The sequence below is a fragment of the Athalia rosae genome, chromosome 3 (genome assembly GCF_917208135.1).
Source record: "Athalia rosae chromosome 3, iyAthRosa1.1, whole genome shotgun sequence".
Classification (NCBI taxonomy): domain Eukaryota; kingdom Metazoa; phylum Arthropoda; class Insecta; order Hymenoptera; family Athaliidae; genus Athalia; species Athalia rosae.
The window spans coordinates 14,206,354-14,221,775 of record NC_064028.1 but is presented as its reverse complement, the minus strand read 5'-3'; the positions used below and the strand labels follow the sequence as shown (position 1 = coordinate 14,221,775).

At 39.9% G+C, this 15,422-nt stretch overlaps 2 protein-coding genes across 6 annotated transcripts; one reads left to right on the top strand and one right to left on the bottom strand.

Moving 5' to 3' along the window:
- Nucleotides 1–29: 29 nt before the first annotated feature.
- LOC105684881 (putative ATP-dependent RNA helicase TDRD12) lies at nucleotides 30–5,978 on the bottom strand. 5 transcript variants are annotated; one of them, XM_048653312.1, is made up of 18 exons: nucleotides 5,860–5,978; nucleotides 5,750–5,787; nucleotides 5,467–5,675; nucleotides 5,133–5,383; nucleotides 4,862–5,061; nucleotides 4,643–4,784; nucleotides 4,163–4,499; nucleotides 3,893–4,045; nucleotides 3,634–3,786; nucleotides 3,249–3,492; nucleotides 2,981–3,127; nucleotides 2,618–2,814; nucleotides 2,429–2,554; nucleotides 1,297–1,445; nucleotides 1,042–1,212; nucleotides 682–844; nucleotides 427–612; nucleotides 30–326 (listed from the first exon to the last, which is right to left on the bottom strand). In XM_048653312.1, exons 2-18 carry the CDS (start codon nucleotides 5,751–5,753, stop codon nucleotides 105–107), a joined length of 3,054 nt encoding a protein of 1,017 aa, XP_048509269.1. In that variant the 5' UTR covers nucleotides 5,754–5,787; nucleotides 5,860–5,978; the 3' UTR covers nucleotides 30–104. The 5 variants fall into 5 exon arrangements, with proteins under 5 accessions (XP_048509269.1, XP_048509270.1, XP_048509268.1 ...); XM_048653313.1 differs by having other exon boundaries at nucleotides 5,867–5,964; XM_048653311.1 differs by having other exon boundaries at nucleotides 5,750–5,967.
- A 1,199-nt stretch (nucleotides 5,979–7,177) lies between these two features.
- On the top strand, nucleotides 7,178–9,657 carry LOC125500397. Its single transcript, XM_048653324.1, has 4 exons — nucleotides 7,178–7,477; nucleotides 8,048–8,179; nucleotides 8,982–9,070; nucleotides 9,306–9,657. The coding sequence occupies exons 1-4, from the start codon at nucleotides 7,448–7,450 to the stop codon at nucleotides 9,556–9,558; spliced, it is 504 nt and encodes a 167-aa protein (XP_048509281.1). The 5' UTR covers nucleotides 7,178–7,447; the 3' UTR covers nucleotides 9,559–9,657.
- Nucleotides 9,658–15,422: the final 5,765 nt, after the last annotated feature.

The following is a 15,422-nucleotide window of genomic DNA, read 5'->3' as shown; positions in this document are numbered from 1 at the left end:
CGACACATCAATAATAATAAGACCTTATATAAAAACTTATTTCTTTATTGCGATTAGGCCATAAACACCTCTAGGAGTGATATGAAGATTATAGTCAATCTGCTCTAATTATTTGCAGAAAAAACAGTACAAGAATTTTTCAACATGTTATTAGGACTGTAGAGATCGAGCAGGTTTTGTAGATGATTAGTGTTTTCTATGGCGCATTTCTGGTGGATTAGAGTAGCTTTTAGAGAACATTCGGTCAAATCAGGATAGCCATTCTCCAACTTATGACGAACCTCAAATTTGTCGACCCACAGGGTATTACCGATATGGAACTGTACCTGCGTGATGTTTGAATTTTGATAATCAGATGGTCACAAAGGGTGCTACAATTACAAAAGGTGTAACTAAAAATTGATGTCAAAGGAAGGATGTACATACCTTGGCAATAGTGTAAGACATCGAAGTGTTGGCCAATTTATGCCTCAGCCACTTATAGGCGATTGTGTTTGCATATGGGCTCCATGTAGGTTCGTCATCGAAAGGCACTATGCCCGTAAGGTAAACTTCTACGATATGCGACGGCCATCTTGCAAGATTCTCTGGAAGTTGGAGTAGCTGATATGCCTACGGGAGAGTTTGTATCTCATTAGTTAACCATCCTATGGAGACAAATAACAGTGCACTCTTACTTACTTTTAAGCTAGATACGTCGCCATCGTCAATGAACCGCACATTGACCACAGGCATGTTGAACGAAGTTTCGTCTATGATGGATAAAACTTCCACCCTCTTGTAATTTCCAAGGGTTTCTTCGACAGCACAAATGTCACCAACATTCACCGGATTTGCGTACCTCCTGAAAATTGTAGAGCTGACAAAGTGCTATATCTGTAGGCTGTAGACTCCGTATCATGTTGGCGTAATTTAAGTGGTTTTGAACAGTGCGGTGTTTGATAACGTCAAACCGCCTCTTTGTAATACTTGTCATTATGCAATAAAACGGCTATGAGCTAGCCTCGTCATTTTTTTGCTTTGACATTTACAAAGCCTCACCTGCTAGTCGGGTTTGAAAAATATTTTTGCATATTGACTGTAAGGTCGGCAAATTCCCGAAAAGAGAATGGAACACGTTCAGTACTGCCCATCCTAGTGTATTCCGTAATTCGTGCGGAATAATGGCTGGCGTCGTGAACATAGGTAATAACCAGTCTCACGGAATCTCCACTGCAAGAGAATCACAGTTCATAAGCAATACTATATTTGTACCTATTTTATGACTTGAGTTGATAAAATAACGTAGGAACTTACACTTTAATCGATGTTGTCAGACGATCAACCGTTGGTATGACACAGTGCCGATTTTTGCATGAATCTTTCTGACGGCAGACCCCAAAGGCTTTCACATGGTAGCATAAAGGAAAGTTTGTTTTTGCCATCTCTGTAGCTAAAAATATTTTCTGTGGAAACAGAATTGGGAGTATTCACAATTATTTACTAATTATGCATCTCTGATGAGGAGAATCAGACATGCTGGAATCAGATGTTGATGAATCTGATATTTGTCGATGGGTTTCATCCTCAAAGAGTGAACGTAAAGAGATCTTGTCCAATGAGCCGTAGTTTTCAGAGTCTTGTTTGCGTTTTGTGATACTTATTGTTTTATATCCTCTGTTCTAAGACAGAGTAAGTCTACGGTTTCATACGCTATCAAAAGGGCATATCGTAGCTAAGTTATTTCAGTTTGGAGAATTGTAAAAAAGTTTTTTTTTTCACATCAATTTCCCTCTGAACAATTGTGATTTTGATTTTTATGCTCACTTTTATAGAATACGGCCTTATGCCAGAAAATTGCTTAAATGTCAAGGCCAGTGATTTTAGTGTGGAAGGTGTGAAGATGTTCACACTCGAGATCCACTCTACCGTTTTAAAAAACCCAGTTTAGTTTTTCGCGAGAGGCGCATCACCTACAATATACCTATACAAAGTACAAAAACAATGATGATTTCATATATAGAAATCTGGTACGCGTTTCCACATTTACAGCCCACAAATATAACCCCGAAAAAATTATGTGCCTTTTTATTTTCATTTCACCCGAAATTATTAGAAGTCGCCGGCGTTAATAGATATATATTAATGGTGCGTTATATCTATGGCTACACCACATTCTGGCTCTTAGGCCTCCGTATTCATTAATTTATAAATAGAAAATAGAAGAAAGCCAACTAAGAAGATAACAGAAAAGGAGGAATTTGAGCGGATTCGAATCCAACCTTGGTGTTTCACTGCTGGGCTATACCAGCTATATCAAACTACAGCAAGTGGATGAATGGTAAGTGGCACAAAACAAAATCCTTCCCCTATGGGGTTTAGGAAAAAGATATGTATCAGATCACTAAAATTTAATGTCGACATGTCTTATGGTCTCCTCGTGAATTACCTCAAGGTATGCCTCTGTAGCTGATGGCAATCGAGTTTTAAGCCTCCGCATGATTGTGATAACAGTACGTAGTTGAGTTTCATTGCTTTCATCCACCATTAGGATAAACTTTGGTGTTAATATCTGCTGAAATTAGTGTAAAATATAAAACTATGATACAGGTGTAAACAATCGAACGTCGAGAAATACCTTTGTTCGTATGCGGCGCGAAATAATGTTAGTTAGCATTGAGAATCTGTAGAAGAATTGCGTCTTTGTACTTGAGGAGAGTGAGTAGTGTATGAGCCATTCAGCATCTCTGATGTTCAGCTCCGGAACAGTCGAGTCAGTGCATACGAGGACGGAATACTCTCCCGAAATTCCCGCAGCCCAAGTCTCTTTGACACCTATGATCACAAATTTCAGTTGCATTTTAAATGTATGGTTCACATTGATTATTATTTTACTCATTTTTCATGTACGGCATCGGAATAGAGATGAATTGTTCAGTATTACACGGATGAAAAACGTAAGTTATGTCACAGAATACTGTAAGGTATTATATCATCATACCTCGTATTGCCGTAAAAATCATATCGTCATCGGCAAGGAGGGTAGGTATCGATGCCGATTTGAGGAACTTATTAAGCTCCCTTGCCTCATTTGTAGTCGCGCAAGCTATGACCGTTTTGAACAACGGCCACCGATTGTCCAATAATTCTGTTTAAACAATCTGAGTTATGATTAGAAATAGTGTCCCCCCCCCCCTTCCCCCCGGTCCAATCATCAATTCATATGTGCCTGATGCATGAGAAAAAAATGTGTCATGCCACACTCATACCTATGACCATTGCTGCTTTATGATTCTTATGGCAAATAATAAGCTTTGGCTTAAGGCTGGCATATACCACTGCTTCCATAAAAGATCCAATACAGACGTATGGATCTTTTATGAATCCTCGCACGAGCAGTTCAAGCAACGGAGTCCAATGCCTTGCAACTGCTATTATTTGTAGCGGTCTTACTCCCTGTGCTGTGGAACGTCTGCCGGAGGTAAGCCCTGCAAACTTTAATATCTCTCCCAACTGGGGTAGAGAAAAAACTTAACTCAACACTGCAGACTAGTTCTGGTGACCAGATTAAAATATAATTTTTGTCGGGGTTAGCGCATACAGCAAATAACCAATATCTGCGAGAACACATGAGGTAGTTATTTCACATCTTACCGAATTGTGGTACTTATCAAGTATGATATCTGCCTCATCGAATACTAGGTGCATTAGGCGGTTAAAGTTCAACAATTTTCTGTCATACTTGATCAGCCTTGTCAAATAGGGAGCCATTGCGATAAGAATCTCGCAGCCATTGTAAATTTTCGCCTGTACAGAAAGTCATCATCCCAATCGCAATTGCAGTATATTTCTCACAGTGGATCAATCATTTACACAGCCAATTTATAAATAAGAGTAAGTAGACATTAATTACCATTAGGCTTTTTTCTTTAATGCCATTATAAGCAGCCAAAATTTTGATTCCATCATAGTCTTCTAGTAATTTTGTACATGCTTCAAATATTTGAACAACATCTGAGCAGGATGCGCATACTATCAAGGTCAAAGGTCCATTGACTCCACATACCTATGCCAAAAATTGTATACACAAAGTTTGAGTCAGTTGTTGGATTTTTTTCGTTTTAATCTTCAACTGCTCTCGTTTATAAAAAAGACTTAACAGGTCAGTTGCCTGTCGAAATACCTTCATATTTTTTTTGCTAGCAGCAACAGAACTCACTAACGGCACAAGATAAGAGTATGTCTTGCCAGATTTTGGAGAGTTCACCGCAACCACATTGAAGCCTTTGATAATTGCAGGCCACACATATCTTTGAAGACGCATGAGTCTTGATATTGACAGAGAGCGCAGTGCTTTGTGGACGTTTTCAGGAAATCTAGCTTCGCTCACAGAATTGAGCTGCTCACACCAAACTGTGTTGCTATGAATCAGAATCTCAGTATCTGAATCAACTTGGTGAAGTTCTCTCAGTGATCTTTCAAGAGTGTAATCATATACTGCTGCTGTGTTCTTGTAGTGCCTGAAACAAGACGCTGGCTGCAACATGAAAATAGATCTCCAGGCTCTTGGAGCTGGTGTACCAATAGTTCATTAAAAACCATACTGTTAGAAATAATTAAATCAACCACACTATATTGTATGTTATTGTTAATTACTTCATACTTAGTCTGCGCTTTGTTCTTCTTTGTTGCACCCACTCCTGCGCGTCCACTCACGTTACATGTCGGATCACTTAGTTTTATCATGCTGCATCCATTAGATATTTGGGTGAGGGTATCATTTTTTTTAGTGATTTCTATTTGGCCTGAATTATCATATTCCTTATGATTATCACTGCAATTGTCATTGCTATTTTTTTTTATGAACAATGTCAATACCTACTCTCGCTTATAACCGTTGCAAATTGATTGAAGGCTAGCTCTTTGCTCAGAGTAATAATCTGATTCTCTAGAACTAAGTACAGCTCCCCGAACATATTTCCACAATCGTCTGATCTAAGATGGTCAAAATATATCAGTGCAGATGCTCCTATAATGTCTTTTGTAAATTGGATGGCACTATCGCTCCAGCTTTCTGAAATGCTATGAGCCGACAGATAAGTTGTCAATATTTTTATATGTCACTCAACAAAGATACAACAGACATTACCTACCAGCTAATGTCGTCTGCAGAAGTGATAGGTATAATACCTGCAATACCAATGGTAAAAGTGAGAAAAAGGTTCGATATGGTACATGGCGGTAGGATTCTCAGATCTTCCAGATAAGATTCTACGGCGATTCCATAATCAGGTAAGAAGACTCTGTATTTGGATAGTGGAGTCCGTTCTGAACCTACAACCCCCCTACAATACCAGGCCGGGAGCTCAACATTGAAGTTGTACTTGTTGTCAACTATTACCATCTGTAGGATACGAAAGATTCGAGAATTTTTTCATTGTAAAAACGCTGAACTAGAAAACATAGGAAAATGTTGCACAAACGTACATCACCAATATGAGGCTGTGAGTGCTCTCCATATTCCAATAATTTGGTATTTGCAAGTTGATGCAATTCCCTTTCAAGCCGAGACATTCTTCCATCATATCCCTCACTTTGATAAATCCTCAAATGAAATGGGTTTATGACGTTGGTCACTACAACCGGCATCGCAGTGCTGGGGATGTAGAGATCATTGGCAACGAATTCAGACTCATCTGAAACATAAAATAAACGTCAAAGTTTCAAATAATTGAAGGTACTACCAAAATTCAAGGATTAGCCAGCTTACCCATTTCGGGAAAACCTATATAATGATAGGCGTAGATTCTGCAAGTAAATTAAGTATTTTATTTGTTTTTTTTTTTTAATACCAGTAAATTAAGTATAACACGGCCCGACCACAAACCACTCTGCGGGCCCTCGCTTTCATTGGACGCACTGACATAAATGCATACAAGCTAGTTGCAGGTTAGAGCTACTTCTGTGAAGTTGGCCGGTCAAAATCGATTTACGAAGCATTTTTCACTCAATCAATGGCCATGTATATACCGTTAATAGATTTGCTATCAATGTGCCGAACGGCATTCGACCGACCCGGTATTGTGCCGAATCGCAATTTGTCCAAGTGGCCAACCAACGAACGTTGCGTTCACGGAGTGACAAAGTGCCGAATTGTCGAGCGCCCAACCCGGACACTGGGTATAAGCATTGAGTAACTATACTTCGTACTAAAGAGAGCCAGCCCTGGGTAAATTTTCGTGGAGAGTTAGCGGGCGAAGTGGGCGAAGCGTTCAGTCAGTAACTTCGGAATGGGCGAAGCGTTCCGTCGGTAAACGATCGAGTTCGCGGAATTCACGAAAAGTGTAAAATTGAGAAAACTGTTGAAAGCGATGAAAATCGCGCAATTTATGAAAATCGTAGAATTGACGAAAATGATGATTTTGATGTCACACGTGTAATTGACAAGGATGATGGAAAAGAGTGAAAGTGGTCGAATTCACGGTAATAGTGAAATTGACGAAAATCGTGGAATTGACAAAAATAATGAACCGACGGAATTTGTCAGAATTGACGGAAATAATAAATTTCACAAGAATTATAGCATGAATTGAAATTGTCAATTAGACAAGAATGGTGGAATTGACGGAAATCGTCAACCAACGGAAATGACGGACGATGAAACTCGCAAGATTGACGAAAACGGTGGGATCGATGAAAATCGTGAAACCGACGGAAACTACAGGAACGACTATAACAATTTGAGATCGTCTTCATGAGTAATTCTAAGCCTTTGAAAATATTTTTGTCATGTCTATTGTATTTGGTATGACTCATTCATGAATTAATCCACGCTCACAAAGGACTGATATTCTATTACCATTGAGTAACTAGAAGCATTGAGTAACTATACTTCGTACTAAAGTATAGTTACTCAATGCTAGAAGTATAGTTACTCAATGCTATTACTGATGACGCATCGCGTAAAGTTTGAAAATGAGGTAAAAGCGGAAGCTTACCTCTAATGGCGGACGACCAATCCGCAGCCAAACGGTCATTGTCTCAGCCCTCACTAGAGGATCCCTAGTCTTGATGGAGCAGTACCGCGCTCAAGCGGCAGGTATCAAAACTGTTTTTTTGACCTATTGCGAGCGCGAGCATCAGTTTCATTGACGAGTACTCTTACCGGGTCTATTACCATTGAGTAACTATACTTCGTACTAAAGAGAGCCAGCCCTGGGTAAATTTTCGTGGAGAGTTAGCGGGCGAAGTGGGCGAAGCGTTCAGTCGGTAACTTCCGAATGGGCGAAGCGTTCCGTCGGTAACTCCGAATGGGTGAAGCGTTGAGAAGGTAACTTGTGAACTGGGTGATCGTTTAATCGATAACTGGGAGCGGGAAAGGCGTTGGTCGATAATGATGAAAACTGAATCAAGTGGCGCGCCGAGATTTCAATTGTTTAAACATTGTTCATATTGCTAGCATCAAAAAATGCAACAAATTGGAGAAGAAAGCATGGCGGTAAGTAAAAAACGAATAATAGTGATATACATGACTAGTTTCAGTAGCAACTGATCAATATTTGCGAGTAATTATAACATTGGGTATATTAATGTTATTGTATATTGCTTTTAACAGCAATATTGTTATCGTTAATGTTTATACATACATACATGTAACCTGTAAATTTGCATGACATATCCATTTTCTCCATGACCCATATCAGATTTTTTCATCTTTCGGGAATATTTTTGCAAGTCATTATGTGATCAGTGTTTAGGGGATATAACATACACCTAGAATATGGAAGAATATGGTGAATTTTGAACATTTTTTTTCTTGTGAAAAATCAATTGCCTGACTCAAATGATCGCAATTTTAGTGATTTCCAAAAAAAGTCTAGAAAATTGACATGTAACACCAAATATTTTGGAATGCGTATGAAATTTCTGTTAAAAAAAATGTTCACTGGATGAGAATAATTGTTGAAATTGACCATGCTTGTGCTTTTCGAGGGTGTTATGTAGCTCATAACAATTTACAATTGAAATTGGCTGTATTTTATAATTCTACGATTTCACATCAATGAAGAACATGGACTTGGCAATTATTGAGTCCAGGCTCAAAGAGCTGGATGAAACCAGGGCGCTCCTCCTGGCCATGAAGGCGGCCCAACAGCCGAATCCCACCGAACACAAGGGTGAAGCCGGTGTGGGAGAAAAGGTACATCGATAGAATGGGTCAATAGTTTTTTTTTATAAGTCGTAAGCCGTGAAATCGACTTCTGTAAATGGTGAAAACAAAGGTCTCTACTTCCTTATTTTATTCTATTGATAGGTAATTACCTTTGGTACGCTATATTGATTTACAGTGCAAAATGAAATCTATGATGTAATAGGTTGAACTTTTTTCAGAAGTGTCTATTCATTTGATTCATGCAAAATTTCACGTTGTTTACTCATGCTTCGCATCGCAAATATTTTGTTGTATTTTTTTCTCCTTGAAAGATTGTTGTATTATATTCGCACGATTCCATCGAGCCGATCAATCGCCTCTTCTGGATAAATATCAAAGTTATCCTAGGCCAAAAGTTATTAACATGGATCGTGTATTGTGAGATAAGTAAATATAGTAAATGCAGAACAATCTTCCAACAGAAAATGAAGATCGGTAAATGATCGCGTTATAAATGATCAGCGAATATCGTGCAATTTTCTATGAACCACAAAAAAAGACACTCCTGCGACAATTCTAATTCTTTACATCATGAACTTGATTTTTCACATCAAATTCAACGTAGGGAGACGACAATATGGAATAAAAATCTGGAAAAATTGGAGTTTTTGTTTCCGCCATTCGGGGCTGATTGAACTTTTTCGAAATTTCGGATCCATTTAGGGACTACCCTTACTGCCCATAGCAATGAGAAGTATGAGATGAATCGGTAGATTAATACAATAACAGCATAGCTGTTAACAAAAATACAAGAATGCAAAACTTAACAGATCAATTAACGAATTAATAGGCAGTTGAAAAGGTTCAAGCGGCTGGTGGAGGCGGGAGTCTCAAAAGAAAGCATCGGGCCGGAAGAGATAAGGATGCGAGGAGAAATAAGTAAGTGTTCCAAGTAACATTGGCATGTGGCATTATCGGATACGACAGAATTATCATGCCGCATACAATTTGCTGTTCGTTGAAAACTTCATTCATGTAAAAGCATCTCGAATACCTCACTTAAGTACCATTCTCATAATTAAAAAATGAAGTCACAGCCGTTTGTCAAGCGTTTTGGCGTAAGGCAATTGTGTGAATTGGAGTGGATTTGCTCTAATGATCGATATTGTTGAAGGTACAAATGGTCAGCACGTAAAGCTGCTGGTAAAGGAGGGGAAAAAAGCGGCAATGACCAGAAGAAAAATGAAAAAGAGGAGAAGGAAAAGTGGAAGAAGAGCAGAGGGCATGAAAAGAAGAGCTACCATAAGAACAAAAATTGGCCACTGAAGAATGTCGCGAGTGCAGGTGATGGGCCTCAGCCCAAATTGTATCTTCGGTGCCCAGAGGCCGCCAGCGCATTAAAGGCGCTTTTTACTAATTATTTTTGAACAAAGAACGACATTTTTTATTTTTCTGGCCAATTAAGATATACTGCGAGAAATCCAACTATTATTTTGAAGAGCAGAACCAAGCCTAATCCAAAGCTAGTTTACAAAGTACTTTGGTCTACAAATTATCTACCATTAAATACAAATGTCTTATACCACATCCATACATACGCACAATCTTTAAATAGTCTATCATTTCACGTTAGATCCGCTCTTTAAATACCTAATATTCGTGACAAAAAAAACTTTCAATAGTTTCATCGATGGATTTCATTCTTCACAACTAACAATAAGTCGACTCGATAAACTTTGTCAAAGGAATAACCACTTTACTTTGCTAGTAAAAGATGATTCAAAACATGAATAATGAGGGGCACACCCTCCAAAACACTCCCTGTATTTATCAAAATTTAACAGAATCCTGAATTCGCACACAAATATCCATTTTTTAATACTCGTCAGCGTACGCACCCCCTGAACAGCGTTGGATCCATCCAATTGTCTCATATTAGTTGATTTAAAAATTCTGTTTCTATCGAATATACATTTCAGAATCTCATACTTTTTGTAACAAATGGAAGTTGGGGAAGTCGCAAAATCACCAAGTTTTACAATATAATAACGTTAACATATTTTTTTTTTTTTCAATGAGGATTTTAATCTTTACCGTAAAGATTATCTTGCTGGCTCACCGGATCAATTTCTACGTGCGATGCCTTCAAAAAAATTGCGAAAACAAATGCGGCGTCTGTGGAAATATCAATGGTGGATAAAAATTCGATAATCGATTCGACAATCGATTCATCGCCACCCACTTCATTGCTTATATCAGACGAATTTGATTATTCATGTTTGTTATTCTTGAAAAATCAACATCGTGTCAGGGCTTTACACGCGACAATCATACCTTTGTATAGAAGTCCAAAAGTGTAAAGTATCGTGATCCAACGACTTTGGTAGATATTTTATAAACAATACACGACCCTTCCACAAATATAATACAATTTAGGTTCGTCTCAAGGGCTCGCAATTTTCGGTGAGTTGAATCGTGTCTCCTAAAAATTAGCGACTTCTTTGAGTCGAATTTCTATGAGTATTTGTATCTTTTCTGATTCTTCGCTCAAATTGGGCGGAAAGAATTGTACAACCCCAATTCATCGCCCTAACTGGGCGGAAAGAATTGTGCAACCTCAATTTATCGCCCCAACTGACAATGAGCAAAAAAGATCATAACATTTCAATTCAGCGCCCCAACTGGGCGGAAAGAATTGTACAACCCCAATTCATCGCCCCAACTGGGCGGAAAGAATTGTAAAGTAATTTGAGTGATTTCTTGCCTCACCTGTGCGAAAAGAAATTCGTAATACATTACACACATTATTTGTGAACATGGACGCTCCGGCTGCCAAAAAAAAAATTGTCACACAGTACCACATGCATTTATTATCGCTGTGGCGCACGAAGTAGAGAAAATGTACCTGGTCTCCGATTTCATGCTCTTCCGATTAGGGATAGAGACCGGCTAAGCACGTGGCTCGTCAATAGTGGACGAGACGACTTAGCTACCGAATCTGATCGAGAATTGCAGAAGCTCGCTTTATGTGGTATGCATTTCTCAGAAAACGACGTTTTTCCTCGATCAGGGTGGTTGAAGCGTGATGCTGTGCCTCGCCCTTTCGAACCAGATTATGAAAGGGAACCGAGCGAAGTTCCGTCTTTCGAGATGCGGCAAGAATGGCGCAGAACACGGCACGTCTTGCGTACAGGGCTGAAAACGCAGCGCAGCTTGATTGTAAAGCTCACAAAACAGAACCTTCGTCTGCGCAAAAAAGCAAATGCGCAAGATGAGAAAATAAGACGTTTGCGAAAATGCATTCATCAAGGATCATTCTCTGACGAGAGTTTGGTTGAAGCATTACGTCGTCGCATTCATGGTTTTCTTTTGACCTTTGTGATGATGCAGCTCTTCCATAAGCCAGGAAACTCTTTTACGGAAGAGGAGCGGCAACTTTTGATGAAGATGCATTATGCGTCTCCCAGTCTCTATTGGAAAATGAGAAACGAACTGGGTTTTGTGTTACCATCGATAAGCATCATTAAGGAATGGTTTAGTTTGATCCGCTTATGGCCAGGTATTTGCTCGACAGTTTTTCAATCCTTGAAAACTAAAGCCTCCGTTATGGAGCCCAAAGAGAGGAACTGCGTACTGATTTTCGACGAGATGAAAATCAAAAAAGGTCTCGATTTTCATGAATCGCTTCAAAAAATTGAAGGATACGAGGACCTTGGCAGTTTGGGCTGTTCATCCGCGGTGGCGACTACTGCGCTAGTTTTCATGGTGCGAGGATTGTTATGCAACTGGAAACAGCCGCTAGCATATGTCCTAAGCGGTACAGGTGTAGATTCTGCTAACTTGGGCTCACTGTTGGACATAATTTTGCATAAAATCAACGAAACTGGTCTACGAGTCCGGGCTATAGTATGTGATCAAGGTACTAGCAATCAAAGTGCCACGCATGCGAGGACGCGCGACGGTGAACTATACTTCATGTTTAACGGCGCGAAAATTTACACGTTCTTCGATATTCCTCACTTATTCAAAAGTATAAGGAATCAGCTCATACTCCACAACTTCCAACTCGGTGAGAATACGGAAGTATCATGGATGGATCTCAAATCCTTATGGGCTATCGAAGAAAACAAAACTACAAGGGCAGCTTGTAAACTAACTAGAAAGCACGTCTACCCTCACGACTTTGACAAGATGAAGTGTCGTCTGGCGCTTCAGGTATTTAGCCGCAGGGTAGCCGCGGCTCTGGAAACTGCTTCGGTAACAGGTCAAATAATTAGCAAGACCAGCATGAACACGGCTAGGTTTTTTGAGCTGTTGAACGATCTTTTTGACAATTTGAATAGTCACAGTCCAATAGATCCGAATCGAAACAAGTGTGCGATGTCTGACTTTCGTCCTAACGTTCAAGAACACTTAGAACGGGCACTAGAGGTATCTTCCAAGTGGCGAACTATCACTAAGGATGGTTTGAAGATTCCTCCATGCTTCCGAGGCTTGCAATCGACCATCAGAGGTATCTTGCAACTGTGGCAAGATTTGAAAGCAGAGGGTGTCAGATTCTTCCTAGTAGCTCGTGTCAATCAAGACCCCGTTGAGAATTTGTTCTCCATGATCCGTACGTACGGAGGGACTTTTAATCCCAATCCCACGGCGAAAGCTTTCCGGCAAATCCTACAGAAAAATATGACTCTGAATTTGCTGAGACCAGCACAAACTGCAAATTGTGTTGACGACGAGGACGAGATACTGGTTCAGAGAACAATCTCGGAACTACGAGCACACAGCAGTGAAGCTCGTGCTCACGAACTAGAGAATACGCTTGACCGTTTCTCCGTCGACATTGAAGACGAGTCGCAGGTGCGGGCAAATGTCAACCATGTTGTCATCGACGTTGACGAAAATCCCGAGGCAACTCTCGAGATTTGTGCCATTGAGTACTTCGCTGGCTATATTGCTAGGCGGTGTATCCAGCGTACTGAATGTGCGCGTTGTCACGAGACTCTGCTCGACACAACGCAGCAGCTGGAACGTAGTGAGCAAGTACTTATATATTTTCGGGCTTACGAGACAGCCGACGGCTTAGAGCTCGGACATCTCTGCGCTCCATCGAAAGAATTCTCTTTCGTCTTTAGGCTGCTAACTGCTGCATTCGATAACATATTTCCGGTTATCAAAGGAGAGTACGGAATCCTGGACAAGGCCTTCAGTCTCATTGTCTCGGTAGTGCACAGCCGTTTTCCCAGCTGGTTCGATGGTCAAGTTTGCAAAGAACATCGAAAAGCCATGGCATACGACGTGATGACGATTAAAGTCCGTAAGGTCACCAAGTGGCAGGGAAACGCCGAAAGAGTCCCGAAACCTCGGGGGCAGGCCTCTGAGACACAGCGGAAGCTGGCGATTCTTGAAAGCGCTTAGCTTCTTCCTCTCGGCTGAAATGCATCTCGAACGGAATATTCTGCACATATTTAACGCTCTGCTAGGCAGAGGGGCCGATGTTTCTATTGATTCGCGGCCCCTTAATTGAGCCGTGACGAGTAGCATGTGTGGTACAAATGCGTAGATATTTTACGTATTGTTTAGCTCAGGGTTCACAAATCGGGAATGGACACTAGTTTTATTTTCATGTTAATGTATGTTATAAATTTTTGGTTTCATTAGCGAAATGCACTCGCTTTTATTGGATTTCATTTAAAATTAGATTTAAATCAAATAAAATTGACATTTCTCATACAAACATAATTTTACGGGTACAATGTCAATTCAAATATCATTCAAACATTCGCGGAGGGTTTTGACACTTTTTATTTGCATCATATTCATTAGACCGCGCCAAAAAAACGACAATTTGTTTTTCGCTTCACGTTCTCTATATCATTCCCAGTTCGGACAAAACATCCCCGATTTGAGTTCTGGAGACTTAGAATACCGTGTACCCCTTTTTGGATCACTTTTACTTTCGTTCCCAAAATATCGCGGATATTATCCAACCACATTTCGATATGAGAACTGAATGATCCAATTCCTATGAGGCAAGCTGCCATATGGGAGACAAATCCGTGGTGAAAGCATACGAATGCCTTTTACTCGGGCTATTGGACAAATTTTCACTAGGGAAGCCTGTAATTTCTTTTCGCAAAAAAAAACAAAAATTCTAGAAATACTTCAGCGTAGGTTCAACATATACATGTGTAATTCAGCGAGTTGTAACCGGAAACGTACGAGCGGTGAAAGTACTCAATAATTGGTCGCCAATTGCCATATGATATACAAATATTCCAGGTAGACAGAAATTACAGGCTGCAAATCAATCGGCCTCCACGTGGCGTCTCCTGGAAATACTCGTAGTCGAGTAGCTAACAGATTGATTGATTGGGCGAAATCCCTTTTTCGGATTAAAAAAAATCTTTTTTTTTACGGAATCTTGTACTTAAAGGTCTGAAGTGAATGTGTGGTAAATTTCATGTCGAAATTTTTTAAATTGCTTTAGTGTTAGTAGGGAAATAATATACAATATATAAAACTTAATATGTGTTATCATAAACTGTACTTGAAATTTCAAACGAGTTTTTCTCGACATAGCTTTTTGGCAATTGGTTGGCATGATATCTAAAAAAGTATTGACCGATCGGCATCAAATGTTTACTGCATAACGAGCATTGTTTTTTTATAAGCTACAAATCCTACCCCCGACCTAAGAAATTTTTTTTTCGACCCACCCTAATGTATATGGAGTAAAACACCGTTCGTTCTTTTGTATCAGACCAACTGGAGGGTAAAAAACATGCCAACCATTGCCGGACGCACTCGCGCGGCGTCATGGTCGAGGACGGATGGCAAGCGTGTTTCTGCAGGAAACTTATTGAAAAAATGGTGCAATTGCCTGAATATATAACAAATACATGTGCAAAGCTCGAATCCAATCCACCGAATAGTTTCGTCAATAAAAAATGTCAAATGAAGCCGTAATTTCACCTCAATAAAGCAGAATGCCCCCTCAAGTTTCCTTTAATTTCTTTCAATTCTTATAATTCCTACTTATTTTTTTATAATAACTACTTTTTGAAACTCGTCGAAAAAAACGGCGAATTAGAATTACTTGATTTGGTACGTAACATCACTGCCTATTCGGGAGCAAGCAGAACAAGTGATAACTTGTATAGTTACCTAGCGCGCGCGCGTCAGTACAGTTAGCGGTGCCGCTACGGCAGACGTGTTCTGCCGGACTCCTGCAGACGGCGCCTTAGTACGGTACACTAAACTCTCCACGCGGAGTTCCGTGAGGCTGGCTCTC

Coding starts and splice junctions, on each gene's coding strand:
- LOC125500397 (XM_048653324.1), top strand. CDS start 7,448: ATGCAACAAATTGGAGAAGAAAGCATGGCG. Junction 7,478..8,047: donor TTGGAGAAGAAAGCATGGCG/GTAAGTAAAAAA, acceptor ACATCAATGAAG/AACATGGACTTGGCAATTAT. Junction 8,180..8,981: donor AAGCCGGTGTGGGAGAAAAG/GTACATCGATAG, acceptor ACGAATTAATAG/GCAGTTGAAAAGGTTCAAGC.
- LOC105684881 (XM_048653312.1), bottom strand. Junction 5,384..5,466: donor CACAGCCTCATATTGGTGAT/GTACGTTTGTGC, acceptor CGTATCCTACAG/ATGGTAATAGTTGACAACAA. Junction 1,213..1,296: donor CTGACAACATCGATTAAAGT/GTAAGTTCCTAC, acceptor ATTCTCTTGCAG/TGGAGATTCCGTGAGACTGG.